The 19,010-nt window shown below is 28.9% G+C and overlaps 2 protein-coding genes and 2 long non-coding RNA genes across 4 annotated transcripts; 2 read left to right on the plus strand and 2 right to left on the minus strand.

The window, feature by feature from the left end:
• Positions 1 to 1,912: 1,912 nt before the first annotated feature.
• On the minus strand, positions 1,913 to 4,086 carry LOC137000846 (ABC transporter H family member 2-like). The gene is made up of 4 exons (XM_067358373.1): positions 3,782 to 4,086; positions 3,199 to 3,555; positions 2,675 to 2,866; positions 1,913 to 2,474 (listed from the first exon to the last, which is right to left on the minus strand). Exons 1-4 carry the CDS (start codon positions 3,914 to 3,916, stop codon positions 2,460 to 2,462), a joined length of 699 nt encoding a protein of 232 aa, XP_067214474.1. The 5' UTR covers positions 3,917 to 4,086; the 3' UTR covers positions 1,913 to 2,459.
• An 894-nt stretch (positions 4,087 to 4,980) lies between these two features.
• LOC137000847 (uncharacterized) lies at positions 4,981 to 11,861 on the plus strand. The gene is made up of 7 exons (XM_067358374.1): positions 4,981 to 5,212; positions 5,300 to 5,632; positions 5,846 to 5,919; positions 6,047 to 6,115; positions 6,419 to 6,484; positions 6,607 to 6,669; positions 11,739 to 11,861. Exons 2-7 carry the CDS (start codon positions 5,527 to 5,529, stop codon positions 11,817 to 11,819), a joined length of 459 nt encoding a protein of 152 aa, XP_067214475.1. The 5' UTR covers positions 4,981 to 5,212; positions 5,300 to 5,526; the 3' UTR covers positions 11,820 to 11,861.
• On the plus strand, positions 6,693 to 8,399 carry LOC137000849 (uncharacterized). The gene is made up of 2 exons (XR_010891021.1): positions 6,693 to 6,990; positions 7,277 to 8,399. It is a non-coding gene; the product is annotated as an uncharacterized lncRNA (long non-coding RNA).
• Positions 11,468 to 13,616, minus strand: LOC137000848 (uncharacterized). The gene is made up of 2 exons (XR_010891020.1): positions 12,897 to 13,616; positions 11,468 to 12,801 (listed from the first exon to the last, which is right to left on the minus strand). It is a non-coding gene; the product is annotated as an uncharacterized lncRNA (long non-coding RNA).
• Positions 13,617 to 19,010: the final 5,394 nt, after the last annotated feature.

Here is a 19,010-nt window from a genome sequence, read left to right on the forward strand (position 1 = left end):
TTAAGAAATGGAAATCTTTTCGCCAGCATTTATTTAGAAAACATCCTACTGCGTCTCCCACTTTAAATGAGGTAACCCAGCAAATTGAAGATGAAAATCAGTTAACCCGTACAAAAAAAAACTACAGAAAACTATTTAAAAAAACTATTAAAAAACTATTGAGAAAACTATTAAAAAGTATTGAAAAACCATAGGAACACTATTAAAAAACTATAGGATCACTATTAAAAATCTGTTGGAAAACTATATGAAAACTACAGTTTTCAACTCAGCAGTATTTTCGTCTCTAATAGTGCTGAATATTATTAGCAAAACTATTAAGGATAATATTGAATAAACTTTTAGAAAATTCTAGTTTTAATACAAACAAATTGATATTGAGAATAACTGAAAAATAAATTATTGAATTATCAGTAGTTTTGCAGAAGATCCAATAATTTTTGTACATACTTCTTTTATTTAATTAACAATGAGTTTATTATAGATATTTTTAGATTTACGGATATAAGTGAATTTCATAATAAATAATTATTTCTTTGTGATAATTTATTAATTAAAAAAACAGATGCAATCGTAATTAATATAGATACAACTACATTATTATTTATGTCAAATGTGTGTGTATACATATATGTATACCTATCCATATATATTATTACAAGTATTTTATTCTTAATCCGTTTCCAAAGTATTGACCAGAGGAATAATGCATAATTTATCATCTTTGTAAGGAATATAAACGCATTTTTTACGTATAGCAGAAAAAAAATTACAAACATCATTATTTGTGTGTCGGGCAATAAATGAAAACATTTTCGAAGATATAGTTTTATATTTACAAACTTCTTCATCAATGATTTGTAACTCTTTACCAAGAACTATATACTTCTTAGTTTGCAAGTCTGACGTCTTAAGTAAAATTAAATCTGAAATAATCATCAATGACCGATTTTCTAATAATACTGTACTGTTATTTCTTTTGATGAGGCGAGAATATTTAAAACTGTGATATAAAGTATTATTATATGTAAACCTTTGAAATGACTGGACATTGTTTTCAATTGTTTCTTTTAAAAACTGTTCAATCAATAATTTTTGTCTTAAGGATAGCTGCATTTCTGTCGATTTTCCAAATATTCTTAATTCATCTCCAAATTCAATACATTTCATAATTTTAGTTTTCTTCGTTATATATCGAAATATAGCTTTTCCCTGAACACTACAGTTTGGTCTATTGAAAATTTCACATTGTTGTTTAATATATCTTAATCTGGAATATAATTTACAGATTTGCAAAGGTATACATTGAGTTCCATGAAATAAACTTGCTATAATGCCATTAAAATGTTCAAAAGGAAACGCTGACCAAGCCCAAATAGCACCGTAATTTCTTACATACTCTGGTATGTGAAGCAATAGGTGTACATTGTATTTCATATACTCCTTTCCGTACAACGACTCCACATTTAAAACGAATTCGCGAAGTGCCGTTTTTGCTTTAAATAACTCGTCTTCTTCAATTTTTGTTTTTGAAAAAATATTTATACTGTATACAAACAACAACCAATGTTTAATATATTTCTGTGGCATTAAATCTTTTAGACAAATCAGCGAATAATACAATAAAAAATATTTCCAATCATTTGCTTTAAATTTACTATCTTTCATTGATTGTGGAGTTCTCGTAATTTCACAAGGAGGTTGAATAGCAAGTAATTTTTCGTTGAATTCAGTGATTTTAGAACCTAAATACCAATCTTTATTGTTATTTTTGGAATCAAACCAAGACGTACTGAACAATTTTGTGACACCCAATAAACACGAATGCGTGTATTCTGGTGGAAATGAATGAATCACATCAAAAGTAGGCAGAAGCATTGTAATAGAAGGCCCCTTAACACCTTTTACTGCTTTCCGTTTTTCAACTGCCCTTTCAACATATATGTTATGTTTTGTTATCGTACGCATTACTCCCTTACCACCTGGATATACTCGTGTGTACCCCCTTCCAATAGCAATGTGTTCTCCTTTATTAAGACAATAAGAGCATCCATATTTTCCATTAAATTGTTTAATATTTTGAATCAAAGGTCGAGCAACTGAATCAACTGGTGAGAAAAGCGTATGAACTTTAATCAATATAGGTTCTTGATGGTTGAATGTATTACATTCAATTCCATTAATATGTAACTCAAGAAGTTCGTCTATAAATGGTCTAAGAAAAAGTTCCATAGGTGGTTTCTCAGAATTGAACCATAATCCACACACAAAGTAAAATATTATCACGTCTAATTCTATAAGGTAATTCGTTAATAGATACTTGGATAGGCCATATAGAATATTTTGACGAATTAAATATTTCTACGCCATCTGTATTCCATTGAATACTAATGTCTTGATCAGAAATAATATTTTTTTCTCTCAACTGATAATATATGTTTCCATTTATAACATCGCTTTCATATGACATTTTTCTAAAATATGTAAATAACTTTGTGTTTACTAGTTCTATTAATTGTTCCTTCAATGGAAGATGATAAAAATAATTAAATTGTCTTTGCAATCGACGACGATTGTAAATTTTTTCGCAATTTTTGCATTCCATTCTGTTGCAGTTTTCAAACTTCAATATTATTAAACATTTTGAACAAAAGTAATATATATTAGCTTGTACCTTTGGAAACGTTTTAAGAAAATGATACTTCGAATTGTATTGCGTATGTGGCAAATGGCAATCTACAATTTTAAGTAAAGTTTCCAATCCTACGTCCGTCATTTTGTTTCGAATAGCTGTTCCCATAATTAATAATTGGCTTTCTTCTTTGGTCAAATTACATCCTTCATATATGGGAACCCGTATTATATCCTGCAAAAAAAATTTTATACATATACATTAAATATACATCCATGTTATGATGAACGTTATTCTTACTGAATGCATATTCTGGAAAAACAAAAAAATAGTTTGTAAAAGCAAAGCATTTATATTATTTTAAATAATTGTAGGTTATTTATTTTCTGAAATAGGAATTACTTCTTACATTGTATGTTGCCTTGAATTTATTAATTGTGATCAATTTTTTTTTATTACTATTTAGTTTTATAATTCTCTATTTCTTTAATGTTATATTCTCAATGCCAATATAACATTTATTTCAATAAAATAGTAGTTTTAAATAGTAAATTTCTTGAAATTACCTGTATTTGATTCTCATATTCTTCGTTGTCTTCATTACTTTCACTATCGCTTTTATTTTTGTGAATATCTACATTATCATTATTATAATTATCACTGTTTTCATCTTCAGAATAATTAAGATAATTTTTTTCTAAATTATTTTCATTTTCACTGGAGAAGTCAGAATCAGCTTGACTGCTGTTTGATTCTCCTAAGCTTCTTCTGCTTACAATTGTCTCATTGTCACTGTCAATTCTAATTGCATTATCTTGGAATTGATTACTATATTCTTCAATATCAATAGTAGAATCATCATTGTCTTGGATATCATGATTCCTCGTATTTTCATTGTTAGAAAGTTTATCGGAAATTGGAACCTGTAATAAATAATTGAAAAAAATAACAATAAAGCTTTATTTTATTATAAAATAATTAAATAATTAAATAGAGATTATTCATATAAATAGTCATTGAATGTATACTGCATTCAATGAAAGTTGTCACTAAGTTTATGTCAAAAACATGAGAATACAAGTTTATACAAATAAATTTTCAATACAATGTTTTTTTATTTAAATAGATAATATAAATATATAATCTAACCTCAACTTCTACTATTCTTTGTTTTTCTCTTCCTGCTGAAAAGCGAGCTCGACGAGAACGAATGGTTGTCACAGGTATTTCTTCTACAATGTCGACCAAATACTTTTTATATGGTCCTCTTGATGTATTAGTCATTTTTTATGTTATTTTATATCTCAAAACTTAACTAATATACATAATAAATTGAAAAAATATATCAAACAATATTATTATTTATTCACTGCACGTGGACACGAGATTTCACAATTACAACATTTGTCGCCATTGCCGGTAAACAACATGGACAAAAGAACAGATAGCAATGTGCGGTGTTGTCAGCAGGTTATGAGCGGCCAATGAGAATAAGTGTCCTCATTGAAAATTATAATTCTATTTAGGACATGTGACCATACACAGCCAATACGCGGACGCTATGTCATCAAAGAGCGCTAGCAACCAATCAGCGCAGCGGCAAGAATCGCGAGCGCTACTGAGTAAGATTATACCTTGCAATTGTTTCTGGTCACTCGTGTGTTGTGTTCTTATTCTCTAAGTCAGATTTATAATATTGCGGTAAATGTGTATAATTGTCAACAGATCTCAGCAGATTATAGTAGTTATTATAATATTATAATAGCAACTGCTTGCAAAACAATAGTAAAAATGAATGATAACGACTGTATTCTGCTTGAATTTGTTAACGAGGATAAAAAGATAGCAATTGGTTATCAAGATTGGCTTCTGCAAAAAGTCACAGAAAAAGAAGAATTTGCCAGATTAATCGAAAACAATATTGAAGTTGAAATAAAATGGCCTAATTGCGACATTGCACCGACATCAAATATGAAAAAACGATTGAAAACGTGTCAATGGCAGGTGGTTGTGGTTAAGTTACTTTGCTTTTGGAGGTAAGTAATAAGTATAATAATTTAATATTATTTATTGTAGACATCTATACTTTTGATTAATAGACTGGCATATGTACATATAGATATATAAAGAGAGTTTCGATAGATAGTTGTATTTTATTATATATGATCACCATTTTTTTTTTAATTAACTTTGATTAAAGTTATAACCATAATTTTAATTGAATTGTACGCAGGGCTTAATTTCTAAAAAAATAAGAACCGGAACGCATGAAAAAGATATTTCTTTTTCTGATATTTATTAAATAAATATTAAATTTCAGATTAAAAAAAAATTGAAACGCCATTCCGGTCAAAATTAAGCCCTGATTGTATGTGTATCTTTAAGATAATATTTGTTGAATAATTGTATTAAAATTTTTCTGATTCTAATTTTTAAGAATGGGTAAAAATGTGCGAGTATAGAGATAATTTAACAGAATATGGCGTATTACAACCAACCAAAGAAGATCGAAAAATAATACGAAGAAAAGAATGGAGTGATGATGATGAAAATAGTGAAATACGTTCAAAGAAAAAAATGGTTAATTTTATAAATAACATATAACTTTAAATACTAATATAAATACGTTTATATTGTATAATAATTTTGAACTTTTTTTGAATATAGAACAAAGTTGGTGTAACAAAAAATGAAATTAATGAATCAAAATCATTACAATTACTTAAAGAATTAAAAACATTTAAAAGAGCTCCAATTGAAGTAAATATTTATTTTTATGTTTTGAAATAGGAAAAACAATAATCTAAAGTTTTCAAAAGTAATGATACGATTTCTTCCTCTTTTGTAAATAGATTGACTATGGAACATCTTCAGATAAAGAAAATTATTCCAAAATGTCAAAAAATGATTTGAGTGTGAAGAATGACTTATTGAAGTTCGAAAATGAATCGTTAAAAAAAGAAAACGCTGCACTACGGGTTACTCTACATTCCTTAGAAAGTTTGTTATTCGTTATATTATAACTCGTACACTGTTATATTAATCCATCAGAAACTGAATTTTTTAATTTTAGAAATTTTAGTACATTTTGTATTTTGTCATTTGTACATTAAGAGAGTACTTTCCTATGTCATTAAGTATTTAAATATCGTATCGTATTTAAATTTGTACCATTTTTTCTTTATTTATAACTTTTTTATATTAGATTTTTAGATCTGCCAAAGATGAAAGACATGACGGAAACTGTTCTGAGCAATTTGGAGAAGATTAATGAAAATGTTCATTTGGTAACACTTATAAAATTGTATATTAAAATTTTTAATAACTTTCTGTTTAGTCAATTAATAATATACGTTAATACTTAAATATATACGTTAAATATATACGTTAATAATAACGTTTATTTAATTATAGTTTTTGGGTAAAAATCTTCTGGAGACTGCACCTTCAACTTCAAAACTCAATCCTACTACTAATTATAAGGTTAGTTTCCCTTCTCACAAAGTAACATATTTTTCATAAATGTTTCAAGAATATATGACATGATTTTAGTAATATTACAGAATAGTAAAAATATTGAAATAATAATTATGTATAAATAGTACTTTTAATATTTATCTGTATCGCTTTAATTTAATGTTATTCTGAATGCAAAGTATAATAATAATATATGCTTCTCTATTAATTGAAATTGTCACATTTAATAAATACCTTAAATATATTTAAACGAAACTTTAGTTTAGGAAAATGAAATACATTTGAAAGCTAATTATGAAATTATTATAGTTTACAGATAAACGAAGTTCTGAATCGCGAGTTGATGAAGAGCCTATTCCCTATTTTACTAATGAGGTTCGTTCTTAATATCAAATTTTGTTCCAAACATCATAATATATATTTCAAGCTATAATTTTTAATGTTTCTTTACGCTACTAATTGGTATAATCTAATGTTTTCTTCTAATATATTTGTAGAATACTATAGATGAATGCAGCGACAGAAGATTCAATATGCCCAGTAAAAAGTCATCTAATGATGTGAGTTATCTAATGATTATTTATTTTAATTTAAAGTATGTTTATAAAAACTATTTGTATTATTTAATTTGTATTATTTATTTGCACGAAAAACAGATTGAAATCTCGGCGGAAAAGGCAAATATTTTCTCAATGCCTCTTTAATAAAAAATTGCAACAAAAGTAGCGTATCACAATATACGTGCGATTTGCTATCAGTTATGTTTACTAAAGAAGAATTAGCATCTTGTAGCTTAACGGGAAAAATCCCAAATACTATGAAAGGTACAGCTACTAAAGCTAAGCCGCGTCTCGATCCAAATCGCATCGAAGCAATTGAAGGTAAAGATACAAATATAACAGTTTATTAAATAATATAAAGACTGGAACATTTTCGTACTGTCTGAATTTGATCTTATATAATCTTTTACTTTAAAAGTTTACTGCTGTCTGGTTAATTTGTGTTTTACTTCGAATACTGCATACTTTTTCTCAGCAGAAAGATTTTTATAAATGCAATTTGACATAAAATTCAATAAAAATATTTCTTGTAAAAACCAGTCTTCACTATTTATTATTATCAAAATAAGATTTGACATGCTTCTAACATGCCTTGATTTTGTTAAAGCACATGTATTTTCAAAATTTGAGTGTACGAAGGATAGTACAAAGCTGTTCAAACTTGCAATACGGCAAAAGTGCAATAATGCTGTACCTCGGGCATCAAAAACTCATCAGAATCATTAATGTAACGTTGAACTACATTTTTATTTTAGTTTTTTGGAATTGCCAGTATAAAAGCTGGAAGTATATCAGTTCCGGATGTGTCACCTTGACATTTTTTTTTATAATAAAATATATAATATTTTAACTTTTAACTATGTGCCAATTTAATTTCTGCGGATAAATTATTTTATATAAGTTTTGCCAAATATTATAATAAAATATTATTAAAAAATAAAAGTTTATAATATTTTATATTATACAAATTTTATATATAAATGTAAATTATATAAAGTTATAGAGAATAAATAATATTTCATTAATACACATGTCTTATAATAATATTTATTAACTAACAAATATTTATAAATCATATTATGTGTGTATTACATACACATTTGACACAAATAATAATGTAGTTGTATCTATATTAATTATGAGTGATTGCATCTGTTCTTTTAGTAAATAAACTTATTACAAAAAATAATTATTTATTATAAAATTTACTTATATAGTTACCTATTATTAAATATCTATTATAAACTCATAGTTAATTAAAAGAAGTAAAAAAACTATTGAATCTTCTGCAAAACTACTGATAATTCAATAATTTATTTTTTAGTTATTCTCAATATCATTTTGTTTGTATTAAAACTAGAATTTTCTAAAAGTTTATTCAATATTATCCTTAATAGTTTTGCTAATAATATTCAGCACTATTAGAGACGAAAATACTGCTGAGTTGAAAACTGCAGTTTTCATATAGTTTTCCAATAGATTTTTAATAGTGATCCAATAGTTTTTCAATAGTGTTCCTATGGTTTTTCAATACTTTTTAATAGTTTTCTCAATAGTTTTTTAATAGTTTTTTTAAATAGTTTCCTGTAGTTTTTTTTCGTACGGGAAGTCATGCCAGTATAATACATGATGAATCATTTGAAGGTAAGAAATGTAACTTTGAAATCTCCATAATTTGATTAATTATTATTTATCATTGTTTTTATATTAACATAATATCAAGAATAGCTTCTTCACATTAAATTAATAAATTATATACAAGATATTGAAAATGCTTACTTTTATTTCAATGATTGTTATTGTGATTACTATTATTATATCTTTAGCTTTGAGAATTATTAGAGATTTAAATATTTTAGTATCATTCTATATGTTTTTAATTTTTGTCACTTAGATGAAAGTCAAGAACCAACATTAGAAACAGCTACAGAACGTTTACAATGGCACGTCGCACATTTTCTTGTAAACATTCGAGAAAAATGTAAAATGTCTCATACGGCTATTGAGCACATCATGGATACAATAACTCATTTATTGGACATGTATTCAGCGATTATAGTAGTTGGTTATAATTATTATCTTGAATGATCTATTTCTTTTATATATTTCTAGATAAAACTCAATATTTATATCATTTTTTCAGCAAGAAATTCAAAACACAATGGATTCTAATACAAATTTAGTGAATTTTCAAGATATTAAGAAGATATATACTGAGAAACATCCACCATCCTCACTATTTTCATCTGTCCAATCGAAAAAAGCCCTAGATAAAATATTAATACAAAAATTTAATATGGTATCAGCAGAAAAATATATACATGATAAAAAGCTTGTTTGGAAAAAGAAGAAACGTTCCATTGGAAAAGTAACAGAGATTTGTGAAACTACTTGTGATGCTTACATCGTGCCTTTTTTCAAAAATTTGAAAAATTTGTTGGAAAACGATGAAATCAGATCAAATATCGAGAAACCAAAGTCACATAAATCGGGAATCTATCGGACAGTATTGGATGGAAGTTACTATCGAGAGACTGACTTTTTTTGCAATCATAATAATACGTTAGCTGTAATTCTTTATTATGATGATCTCGGTATTGCCAATCCTTTGGGTGCAGCCTCAAAGAGTCAAAAATTGTCAGTATTTTACTGGACATTAGGGAACATATATCCTGAATTTAGATCGTCAAAGAATGCCATTCAATTATATGCGATTTTAAAAACAGAATATTTGAAAAAACCAAAAGTTTTGAAGAAGGTTTTAGAGCCATTTATAAAAGACATTGTAAAATTAGAAAATGAGGGTATTACTATAAACGTTGGAACAGAAACAAAGAATTTTAAAGGCTCATTATTATTTTGCGCAGGAGATACTCCTGCTGCTGCATTACTAGGTGGCTTTAAAGAATCGGTTTCAGCTTATCGGTTTTGTCGTTCCTGTTTGACGACATCTGAAGAGTATAAAAATCATTTTCGTGATGATAGTTTTATGATTCGTAATAAGACAATTCACAACAATCATATCGAAATTGTAACTGACTGTACATTAACAAAGGCAGCGAAAAAATTTTGGCAAAAAACATATGGAGTGATGAATAAGAGTCCTCTGTTGCAAAGTCCTAATGTAGATGTGACACTATGTCTGCCTCAAGATTGTATGCATATTCTCATCGAAGACCCTGTAGAAATTGCCATTCGTCGTTTATTAAAGTATTGCATTTTTGAACTGCAGTTGTTTACACTTGAACAATTCAATAAACGTATTATTCATTTTGATTATGGTCATTTTAAGAAAGATAAACCTGCTCTAATTCTTCGTGATCATCTTGTTGATGGTAGCTTACGACAAAGTGCAGCACAAATATTCACTCTAGCACACATGTTGCCTTTGTTAATTGCAAATTGGATACAATGTGAAAATCCACATCTCATTGAGCACATAAATTGTTATATTATGCTATTGCAAATCATGAATGTTTGTCTTGCTTATGAGATACACGAAGAATCAATTGAATTATTGAGTCGAATGATTGAAGTATACATTACACGATTTATTAATTTATATCCAGATTCCATTGTACCAAAGTTTCACTTTTTAATTCATGTTCCAAGATACATCAAATTGTTTGGACCACCAAGACAACAGTGGTGCTTTAGATTTGAAGCATGTCATGCATATTTTAAATCACTTGTGCCGATTGTGCGTAATTTCAAAAATATGGCTCTTACAATGTCATACAGACATCAGTCACGCCTATGTTCCATGTTAGCTTCATATCCTGGTACCGATTCAAAAAAATTTCTCTATGAAGGGGATTATATAGCACTTGGAGTATCTGTCCTTCTGTGTAATTTGCCTTATGCAAAAATATTTCATAGAATTATTAATGAATCTGAATGGCTGACTTGCCAAATAATGCGATCACCAAAAGTAATAGTGCATGGCAGCACATATCATTGTAAAAGTATAATTTTGCTTTATGAAGATGATTTACCAGTATTTGGAGAAGTGGATGAAATATTTATTTTTAACAAAGAAATCTTATTAGTTATTTCAACATTGCAAACTGAATATTTTGACTTTACAATAAATTCATATAAAGTTACGCAAATTTGCAATGTACAAAATTTCGTGAAAAATGTCAAAGATTTAATGTTTCCTTATCCACTTTCATCTTTTCAAACAAAAAATAGAAAATATGTACCGTTGATAAATCATGAACGTATTGAATTTTATGGATAAAATATCTTTTTCTAAATGTAATTATCCAAATAATAAATGTATGCAATAATAAACTTATTGTATTATAAATTCATGTTATTTGTGTAATTAATATTTAGAAGATTCAGTGTTCTTTAATTATAGAGAACATTATAAACGAGATATTATAGATTTAAGTAGAAAATCCGTAGTGTTTTTGCTCAACTATTTAAAAAACGCTAAGAATTTTCTTCCTAACCTAATAAACATTTTCTCATAATTGCACATGAAACTCGTGTGTAAGAAGATCTAAATGTGTACAGTTATTTTATGTGTGTGCTTTTTACACATTTGAATTATTTAGAAGTACACGTTTCCACATTTAATATTATATATCATATTATACACAGCAAAACGTGTTAAACTATACGTTTAAATGTATAAATTAATTTTTTTACACAGTATAGTGTGTTATTTTTACACGCCAAACTAAATTACACACATAAATGTGTTATTTTACACATATATGTGTGTACTTATTACACACTTGGATTTGCAGTGATGTTACTTGTCCCCGTAGATATTGCCAATCTGACATTATGTATTTGCCATTCGGACACGTCGAATCGATAGAGCCATTATCGTGTTCCATTCCTAATCTTTTGAACAATTAAATTATTACGTTTGAAAATATGCCTTATCTGCAATATTTTTAATACTTTGTTGTTACTCAAAAGTTTTACACTTTAAAAAACTAAATCTCTTAAAAACTCTGAGCAGTTTTATCTTTCAATTGCACAAATATAAAAATTCTTCTAATAAATATCATATACCTAATTGTATAAAAAAAGTATACATACACTTACAGATGACCGATCTCATGAGCAGCAATACGAGACGTCGCAAAACCCGAGACTGCGTAAGGACCGGTAGAACCGATTTCTACTAAGGCGCACGATGAATTCTGTGTACACGAAGAATTAAAGAAAGAACTTCCTACAACACCATAATGCTTTTGTTCCTTTTCTGACTCATATAGATTTATTCCGGTCAGGTAAAGGCCAATGTCCCACTGAAGCGAATCAATCCCGTATTCAGAATACAAAAAATTCACGTAATCGCAAAATAAATTGATCATCTTTTTATGGTCACCGTCGAAAGCAGACAAATTTGACAGCTGTTTATCCATTATTACCAACTTTACCAATGAAATATCAACAGGAGCACCGAAACTTGAATGATGCAACAAGGCTTGAATTTGGTTCACGTATGCTAATATCATATTGCGTAACTTATCCTCATCATTGTCCAGAATAGGCATGTACATATGATATGCTGCTTCGTCGAAAAAAACGGCCAGTTTTATAGTTAAATTTTGTCGAGCATTGCGTACGTGACGTCGCTTCAGTTTAAACATGTCCCGGTGGTAAAGTTTTGAATCAGCAAAATATTGCAGTGATCTTTTGATAACATAAGGTTTGCCAAATGAAAGATTTGATTGTCCTCTAAAATCGTCGATTAAGCACATAGGCGTAAACTCGTTCCGCAAGGGCCGAATCTCTATTGTGTTGTTTTCCATAAAAACAAGTCCTTCCTAATTTTAAGAAGATATATTTTTTTTACATGTTATATTTGTATTTAAAACGAAAAGTAATGCAGTATACAAGTAAAAACATAAAAATTTTAAAACAGTTTGTTTTTTTTGTAATATTACTGACCAATTCATGTTTATGACAAAAGTCGATGGCCGCAGAGCTGATATGATCTTCATGATAATAATAGCAATGACTTGATACGTTTAATTCCAACAATTTTTCTGTAACGTTTTTAACATTATATTTCCATCCTTCGAACGCAGGCGGTACAACTCTATCACTTCCATGCAGATTCAGTTGAATCAATCGTCCAAAAACTTTTAGTGTTATAGATATCTGTAAAATAGATAACAATTAAGAAAAAAATTTTAAAATTCTTAAATAACGACGATCGAGTAATAAATGGAATAATAACTGCAAAACGTACGTACCTCCTTTACTCCTGTCGGACTTAATGTTGGCAGTAATATTGTTTCCATATCTCGCGTGAGATGTGCGTAAGTTTTATTTAATAAGATTATTATCACAAATTTCGATATAAAGAACATGTTATTTTATAAGTTTTTCAGTTTCAAGCAATTAATTAAATAATTTACACACACGCATTTGCACTGTCGAGTTCGTTATATCTGATATGATCGCGTATGAAACACGAACTGGCGTATGAGGAATATCCTTTGTGTCATGTGACATTTATAACACATTCTCTCTTTGCTACATGTATATGTATAAATATTTATGTTTTAAAATCCATATTTATGTTTTAAAAGTTTAGATGTAGTATTTACGATAACGGTATAAAATCTAGGTTTATAAAATGTAATTTATCACTAATATGTATAATATGTAACATTGATCGGAAACGTAAAAGTTTAATTTTCAATAATTTAATTTCAAAATGTGGATAATTATTGTTGGTATATAAAATTGCCGTTTATGCATATTCGTAATGTCTTGTAAGTTACGTTAAAATTTGGGATTAATAGAAATTAAACGAAGAAAAGAAACAATTAAATAAAATTATATATATTGCGATAGAGATTATTAAAAATGAATATTTTTATACATTTATTCTGTCTAATAAAATTTGTTGGTAAAAAATATTAAGAGATAAAAAATATTTATTGAGTAGTAATATCGAGTTTCCAAATATATCGAAATCAATCACTTGTAACATCATTCTAACATAATGCAAATCAGGCGATGTGACACACTCATAAGTGCAATAAAAGCAATAATTTTTATTTGCAATAAATTATTTGAGAAATATCCAATCATGTGATACGTAATTCAATACAATATCTATAAATATAGAGAAACCAATATTTTGTATAAGTAATATATATATATATATATTTTAATAGTTTGTTATAAAATTCATGAGGTTTGAACATTAAGTAATCGATATTCTTATGACAGAGGAACTTACTTATTACTTCGGTAGCACAATTTCTAATGCGCTTGGTTGCATTAACCGTAGCTGTAACGGCGCACTTGATGAGGAATAAAACACAGGTACTAATGACGAATATAGATACAGATGCTGAATTAATTCGGAACACTTATTTAAAATTATATTCTTTTTTATAAATATGTCAATTTATAACTATTAATTTGTTTTCCTTCTGCCATCATAATAATGTAATTGATAGAATTTATTTTTTATGTCGATAATGATACGTATTTTTTTATAAATTTGTGTTTTATAATAAAAAATAAATTTATTACGTAAAATAAAACGTAACATCGCTTGTTCAACGGGCTCTAGGATTGACGCTTAACAAATTGTAAATGATTTCAAATTGATTTATGCGTGTTTGCAATTTCATTTTTTCTTAAATCTTATGCCACACATATCAAGAAGCTCTCGACAATTATTCTTAGATTGAGTAGTTTTCCGGCGGGCAATAATGCTGACGACAGTAATAATTCTGGTCATCCTTGTATCTTTCTCATTACAGTTAACCTCCGAAATTACTCCTTCTATCTTGATGAGATACAATTATTTCTTACAACTACCCTTTGTTGTTTTCTACAGAATGCCGAGTGTATTCGTGTGATACCAAAAACTATATAGTCTTTGTTCTTATGTAAGTCGGGACGCATCGGGAATGTACATCGATTACATCGCGTATTTTGAAAGGTTTATTTCGATCGAAATTCATTGCGCGAGCAGCAGTGTTCACGTAAAACGATATTTTGTATTTTGTAACATTTATTTATTTTACGTGAGTATTTATCTTTAATTTTTACTCGTATATTTATTTATTTGTACTACAATATGGAATTGAAAAGCGCTCAAAAAGCTTTAAAACACAGAATTTTTATCAAGTAAAATTAATTTTTATATTAGATCACGCTGACAAATCCACAAACAAAATTTAAAAAATACGACACGAAATACGATAGAAGGCGAAAAATAAAATAGTAAATTATTTAACGAAATTAAAATTCTGAATGCAAAAAGAATATCTTGTAATGTGCAAAATATTATATATCATATTAGGAATTTCTTTCACTCACGGCAAGGGAAGGTTTGGTGGGGTTGTTTACATACGCTCTGTAGCCTATGTGCTCTATGTCCTCTCTCCCTCACTTCCACGCTTTCACTCTCTCGCACGCGTATCGGCACGCACATTTCTTTCCCCTACTCCTAAATCACACTTGAATCCTTCGACACGACCAGTGATGCCAATTCGAGCTCGCTGGTACCATGGGTACCGTAGAAGAGGGGATACCCACACAAGCGAAATCGCTGACGTCACATGTCCGTGTTGCTCGGCGAGCACACGGTGCGTATCCCCTCCACTACGGTACCCATGGTACCAGCGAGCTCGAATTGGCATCACTGGACACGACCTTATACGAATGAATCCTTGCCTATGAATTGTTACTATTCGCACGGCGGGACTTGAGCGAGGCAGACCGTTCGCGTATCGGCGCGTTATTCCCCCCCCCCCTCAACTACCACCAATTCTTATTACTTTTCACAGTCTTTCACCTTCCTCCCCCTTTCTACCATTACCTGTTGCGTACATGGCAGCGTGTCGAACGCGTATTCCGTGCAATGAGCGATATTCGAGTTTAAATTTCATTCTAATATGACAAAATACGCGTCGGGAGTGTCGGCTAAAATATCGTATGATTATTGTAACATTGTTTCGCTGTAATTTCGCAGTAATATAAAACGCGGAGTGCCGTTTAAAGTGACGTGCGCTTTTCATATTCGCGTCGCGATCGCGTGTAAATACTTTATAGACCACTGAGAGGAGGAGGAGTTATAGACTTTTACCGAGAGTTATAGCGAATCTATAGATGAACGCATTTTTACTGTATGACAAATATTGGGACACGATTTTTTTTGACTTTAGGCTTGGCTCGGGGGAGGGAAAGGTCGGTTTCAATCATAAAATCTCCACTACGGCAGGGCAATCTTCGGTTCTACGTGCAGCGCGCTAGTTGTACAGATAGCCGGACTGTCGAAGGTAGTCGAGGACGGCTACCGGAGTTAGTCAAACGCTACCGATTGCTTTTCAGATGTCTTGTATCTAGTCGGTTGATTGGATGACTAATCACCTCATCTTCTTCGAGCTTATCTTTGCCTTCTGTTTTGAGAGAATCGTGCCCCAATTGGTAAATGTGGTCGTCTGAAACGCGGACGGAATTCGCGCGTAACGTCACAGCTTGGACAATTCGATTCGATTCGCCTGTGATGTCGAGAGTGCCGTTTTAAGTATCGCGTGATTTTCGTATTCAGGTACGCATGCGAGCAATGCATGCGCCGCGAACGCGTGAGATTCAATGTGAGTGCTTCGATGGATCACTGAGAGGAGGAGGAGGCTCAGGAGGAGCATCGGGCGCCGGCGGAGCAACTTTACGGTAAGCAATAATTCATTTATTTGTTGAAAATATTGTACACACACACACATTAAAATATTTGAAAGACAAAATATTTACATTAGTTAATTTTTATCATTATTAGAATTTATTCGCATATTTTTTTACTTTTTATTTAAATAATTAAACTTTTTTAATAATTCTTTTATTACATATTTGCTTAGAAAACGAATTAAAAGTTCAATGTACTCAATATTTTTTATGATTTTACAAATATTTTATATTGTGAATGCTGCTATAATTTTGATTTATTTCGTGTTTTACAGATCAACTATGCAGATCAACAGAACGACAACTCCGCTGCTGCGCATCGATCGGTGAGTTAATTTAATTTGTCTTCTATTATTAAGATAATGGATCGAATAATAGTGTGAAGATATATAGACGCGAGACACTTTGCAGGTCGTATAATTTTTATTGTCTTATAGTAATTATATCAAAATTTTATTCTCTCGTATTTTTTAAAAGTATTTGGAGTTGTGCGTGCGTTTGTTTTTAAAAGAACGAAGTACTTATTTTTTTAGTTAATTTATATTAAATTTAATTATGTGTTACCAATATTATTATATATATCTAGAAAAGATACATGTTATATTAGATTATAATTATAAAAATTATTAAAAAATATGTAACCTGCAAAATGCGTTGTACATTAAAAAGAAACAAAGTGTTTCTAATTTTGATTATGATTAAGCCCAAAGTTGAAACAACTTTCATCAGCCTAATAACCCTTTGAATCCATATATATTAAATATTAATCATATAATATTAAAAATATAATCATACACCAGAATACTTTGAATAAAATTATGAAAAGTACACTATTTCTTCGATTCATTATCTTAAAATGGATAAGCTAGGACTTAGATGCGTTAATGAATATTTAATCCTGGAATATTTCCTAAATGTATTTCATGATTGACAGATCAGAACATAATATATTGAATTATTCAGAGAGTTTGTAGAATTTTTTTATGACAGAATTGAAAACAATTTTTATATGTTTATATATCTTTATTTAATAATGTATGCACAAGTTGTTTAAGATGGCCAAAAGTTGTCGAATATAATGGTGCATATGTTACAGACAAAGATGACTCTAAACATATAAAAATTGTTTTCAATTTTTTTATAAAAATTATATCAAATTTTCTAAATAACCCAATATATTTTTATTCTGAATAATGTACTTATGTTTGTTTATATATTTATTTATATTTTTTTTATATGAGAGAAAATAGGAAAAAAAAATATTTAAAAAAAAGATTATACATAAAATTAAAGAAAAAAACTTGTTAAACATGGAAAAAAAGTATTTGATGCCGCAGTAAATTTTATATAAGCTATCGTAGCAAAATTTCTTACAGTTAATTATTATTTGAACAGCAAAGAGATTTGTTATAGATAATAATTTTATTTACCGAAATTAGTTTTGTTAAATCTGCAAATTATATTGCTAATATATGTATAATAAAAAATTTATTTTTATCTTATTGTCAAAATTTGTATTAGTGACGACAATTTCATTGCAACAGTAAAATAAATTTATTAAAAATAACTTATTTTGTTGTAACAGCAAATTTTAACTTGTTTCTCATTTTAAAATTTGTCGATTTTTTCGAACGAAACAGATTTGTTGCATATCGAATAATCTGTAAAAGTAGTTACAATAGCGAAATTTTATTGCTAACATATTTAACATGCAATAGCAACGATTATTTTATTGCAATAGCAAAATTCTTTTTTTCTGTGTAAATGTGTACTTTTTTTCTTCCTTCCTTACGGTAAGTGGTTTATCTTTTTATATATTTCCAGGGTTAAATATATAAATTGGCGTTGAAAAGCAAAAATGAGAAAATTTTTAAATACATACATATGTACGTATCACAAATATAAATTAAAAATGAAAAAAAGAATTCTTTTACACAAACGTAAATATACTGATAAATTATGGTATATTTGAAACAATTTATCAATTAAAAAAAGGAGCACATTTTTTATTAAGAATTTTGAAATATATTTATTCTTGTATTCTTGCTATACGCCAATTTCTTCGTAATCTTTCCTAGCCTACCCATGCATCCGTGGTCCTATGGCTTAACAGAACTAGAACTATCAAAGCGGTTAAAATAACCGGTTTATTTTTTTAGAACAATTACTTAAATTTATAATGCTGTATTTCCTGAGATTTTTTCTGTGACTTGTTGCATTGTGTTAAATGATCAAATTGATTAATTTACTTTTTCTCTTTATCACTTTTTATTAAAAAAAGAAAAAAGAAATAGAAATTGGTATATGTTAATCGTCGGTAGTTCTAGTGTTGTTGATCCCATAGTTGAGCATGGACTTTCGAAATTCGTGGTCCCATCGATGATGGTCGAGCACAGATCTCGAAACAACGTTGATACGATCGATCATTGAACAATGGTCGACTATCAACATAAATTTCGAACGCAACTAGCGGAAACTGAGCTGAGCTCTGCGCTAGCGTCCTGCGAAAAACTCCCTCTCGAATTTTAGATGCAAATAGCGGTAACTGAGCTGAGCTCTGCGCTAAGCATCTTGCGAAAAATTCCTAAATGATTCTGCGATAAACTCCCAAACGATTCCGCGAAGAATTCAATCTTATTAAACTTTGTCGGTTTATA

This window comes from Linepithema humile, chromosome 6, assembly GCF_040581485.1.
Source record: "Linepithema humile isolate Giens D197 chromosome 6, Lhum_UNIL_v1.0, whole genome shotgun sequence".
Classification (NCBI taxonomy): domain Eukaryota; kingdom Metazoa; phylum Arthropoda; class Insecta; order Hymenoptera; family Formicidae; genus Linepithema; species Linepithema humile.

What these genes read in the sequence shown, in the direction of transcription:
- LOC137000846 (XM_067358373.1), bottom strand. Translation starts at nt 3,916, where the DNA reads ATGACTAATACATCAAGAGGACCATATAAAAAGTATTTGGTCGACATT. An exon ending in AAAGAATAGTAGAAGTTGAG is followed by an intron (nt 3,556 to 3,781) that starts GTTAGATTATAT and finishes TATTTATTACAG; the next exon opens with GTTCCAATTTCCGATAAACT. An exon ending in AATATGAGAATCAAATACAG is followed by an intron (nt 2,867 to 3,198) that starts GTAATTTCAAGA and finishes TTTTTTTTGCAG; the next exon opens with GATATAATACGGGTTCCCAT.
- LOC137000847 (XM_067358374.1), top strand. Translation starts at nt 5,527, where the DNA reads ATGTCAAAAAATGATTTGAGTGTGAAGAATGACTTATTGAAGTTCGAA. An exon ending in TACTCTACATTCCTTAGAAA is followed by an intron (nt 5,633 to 5,845) that starts GTTTGTTATTCG and finishes TTAGATTTTTAG; the next exon opens with ATCTGCCAAAGATGAAAGAC. An exon ending in ATCCTACTACTAATTATAAG is followed by an intron (nt 6,116 to 6,418) that starts GTTAGTTTCCCT and finishes AAATTATTATAG; the next exon opens with TTTACAGATAAACGAAGTTC.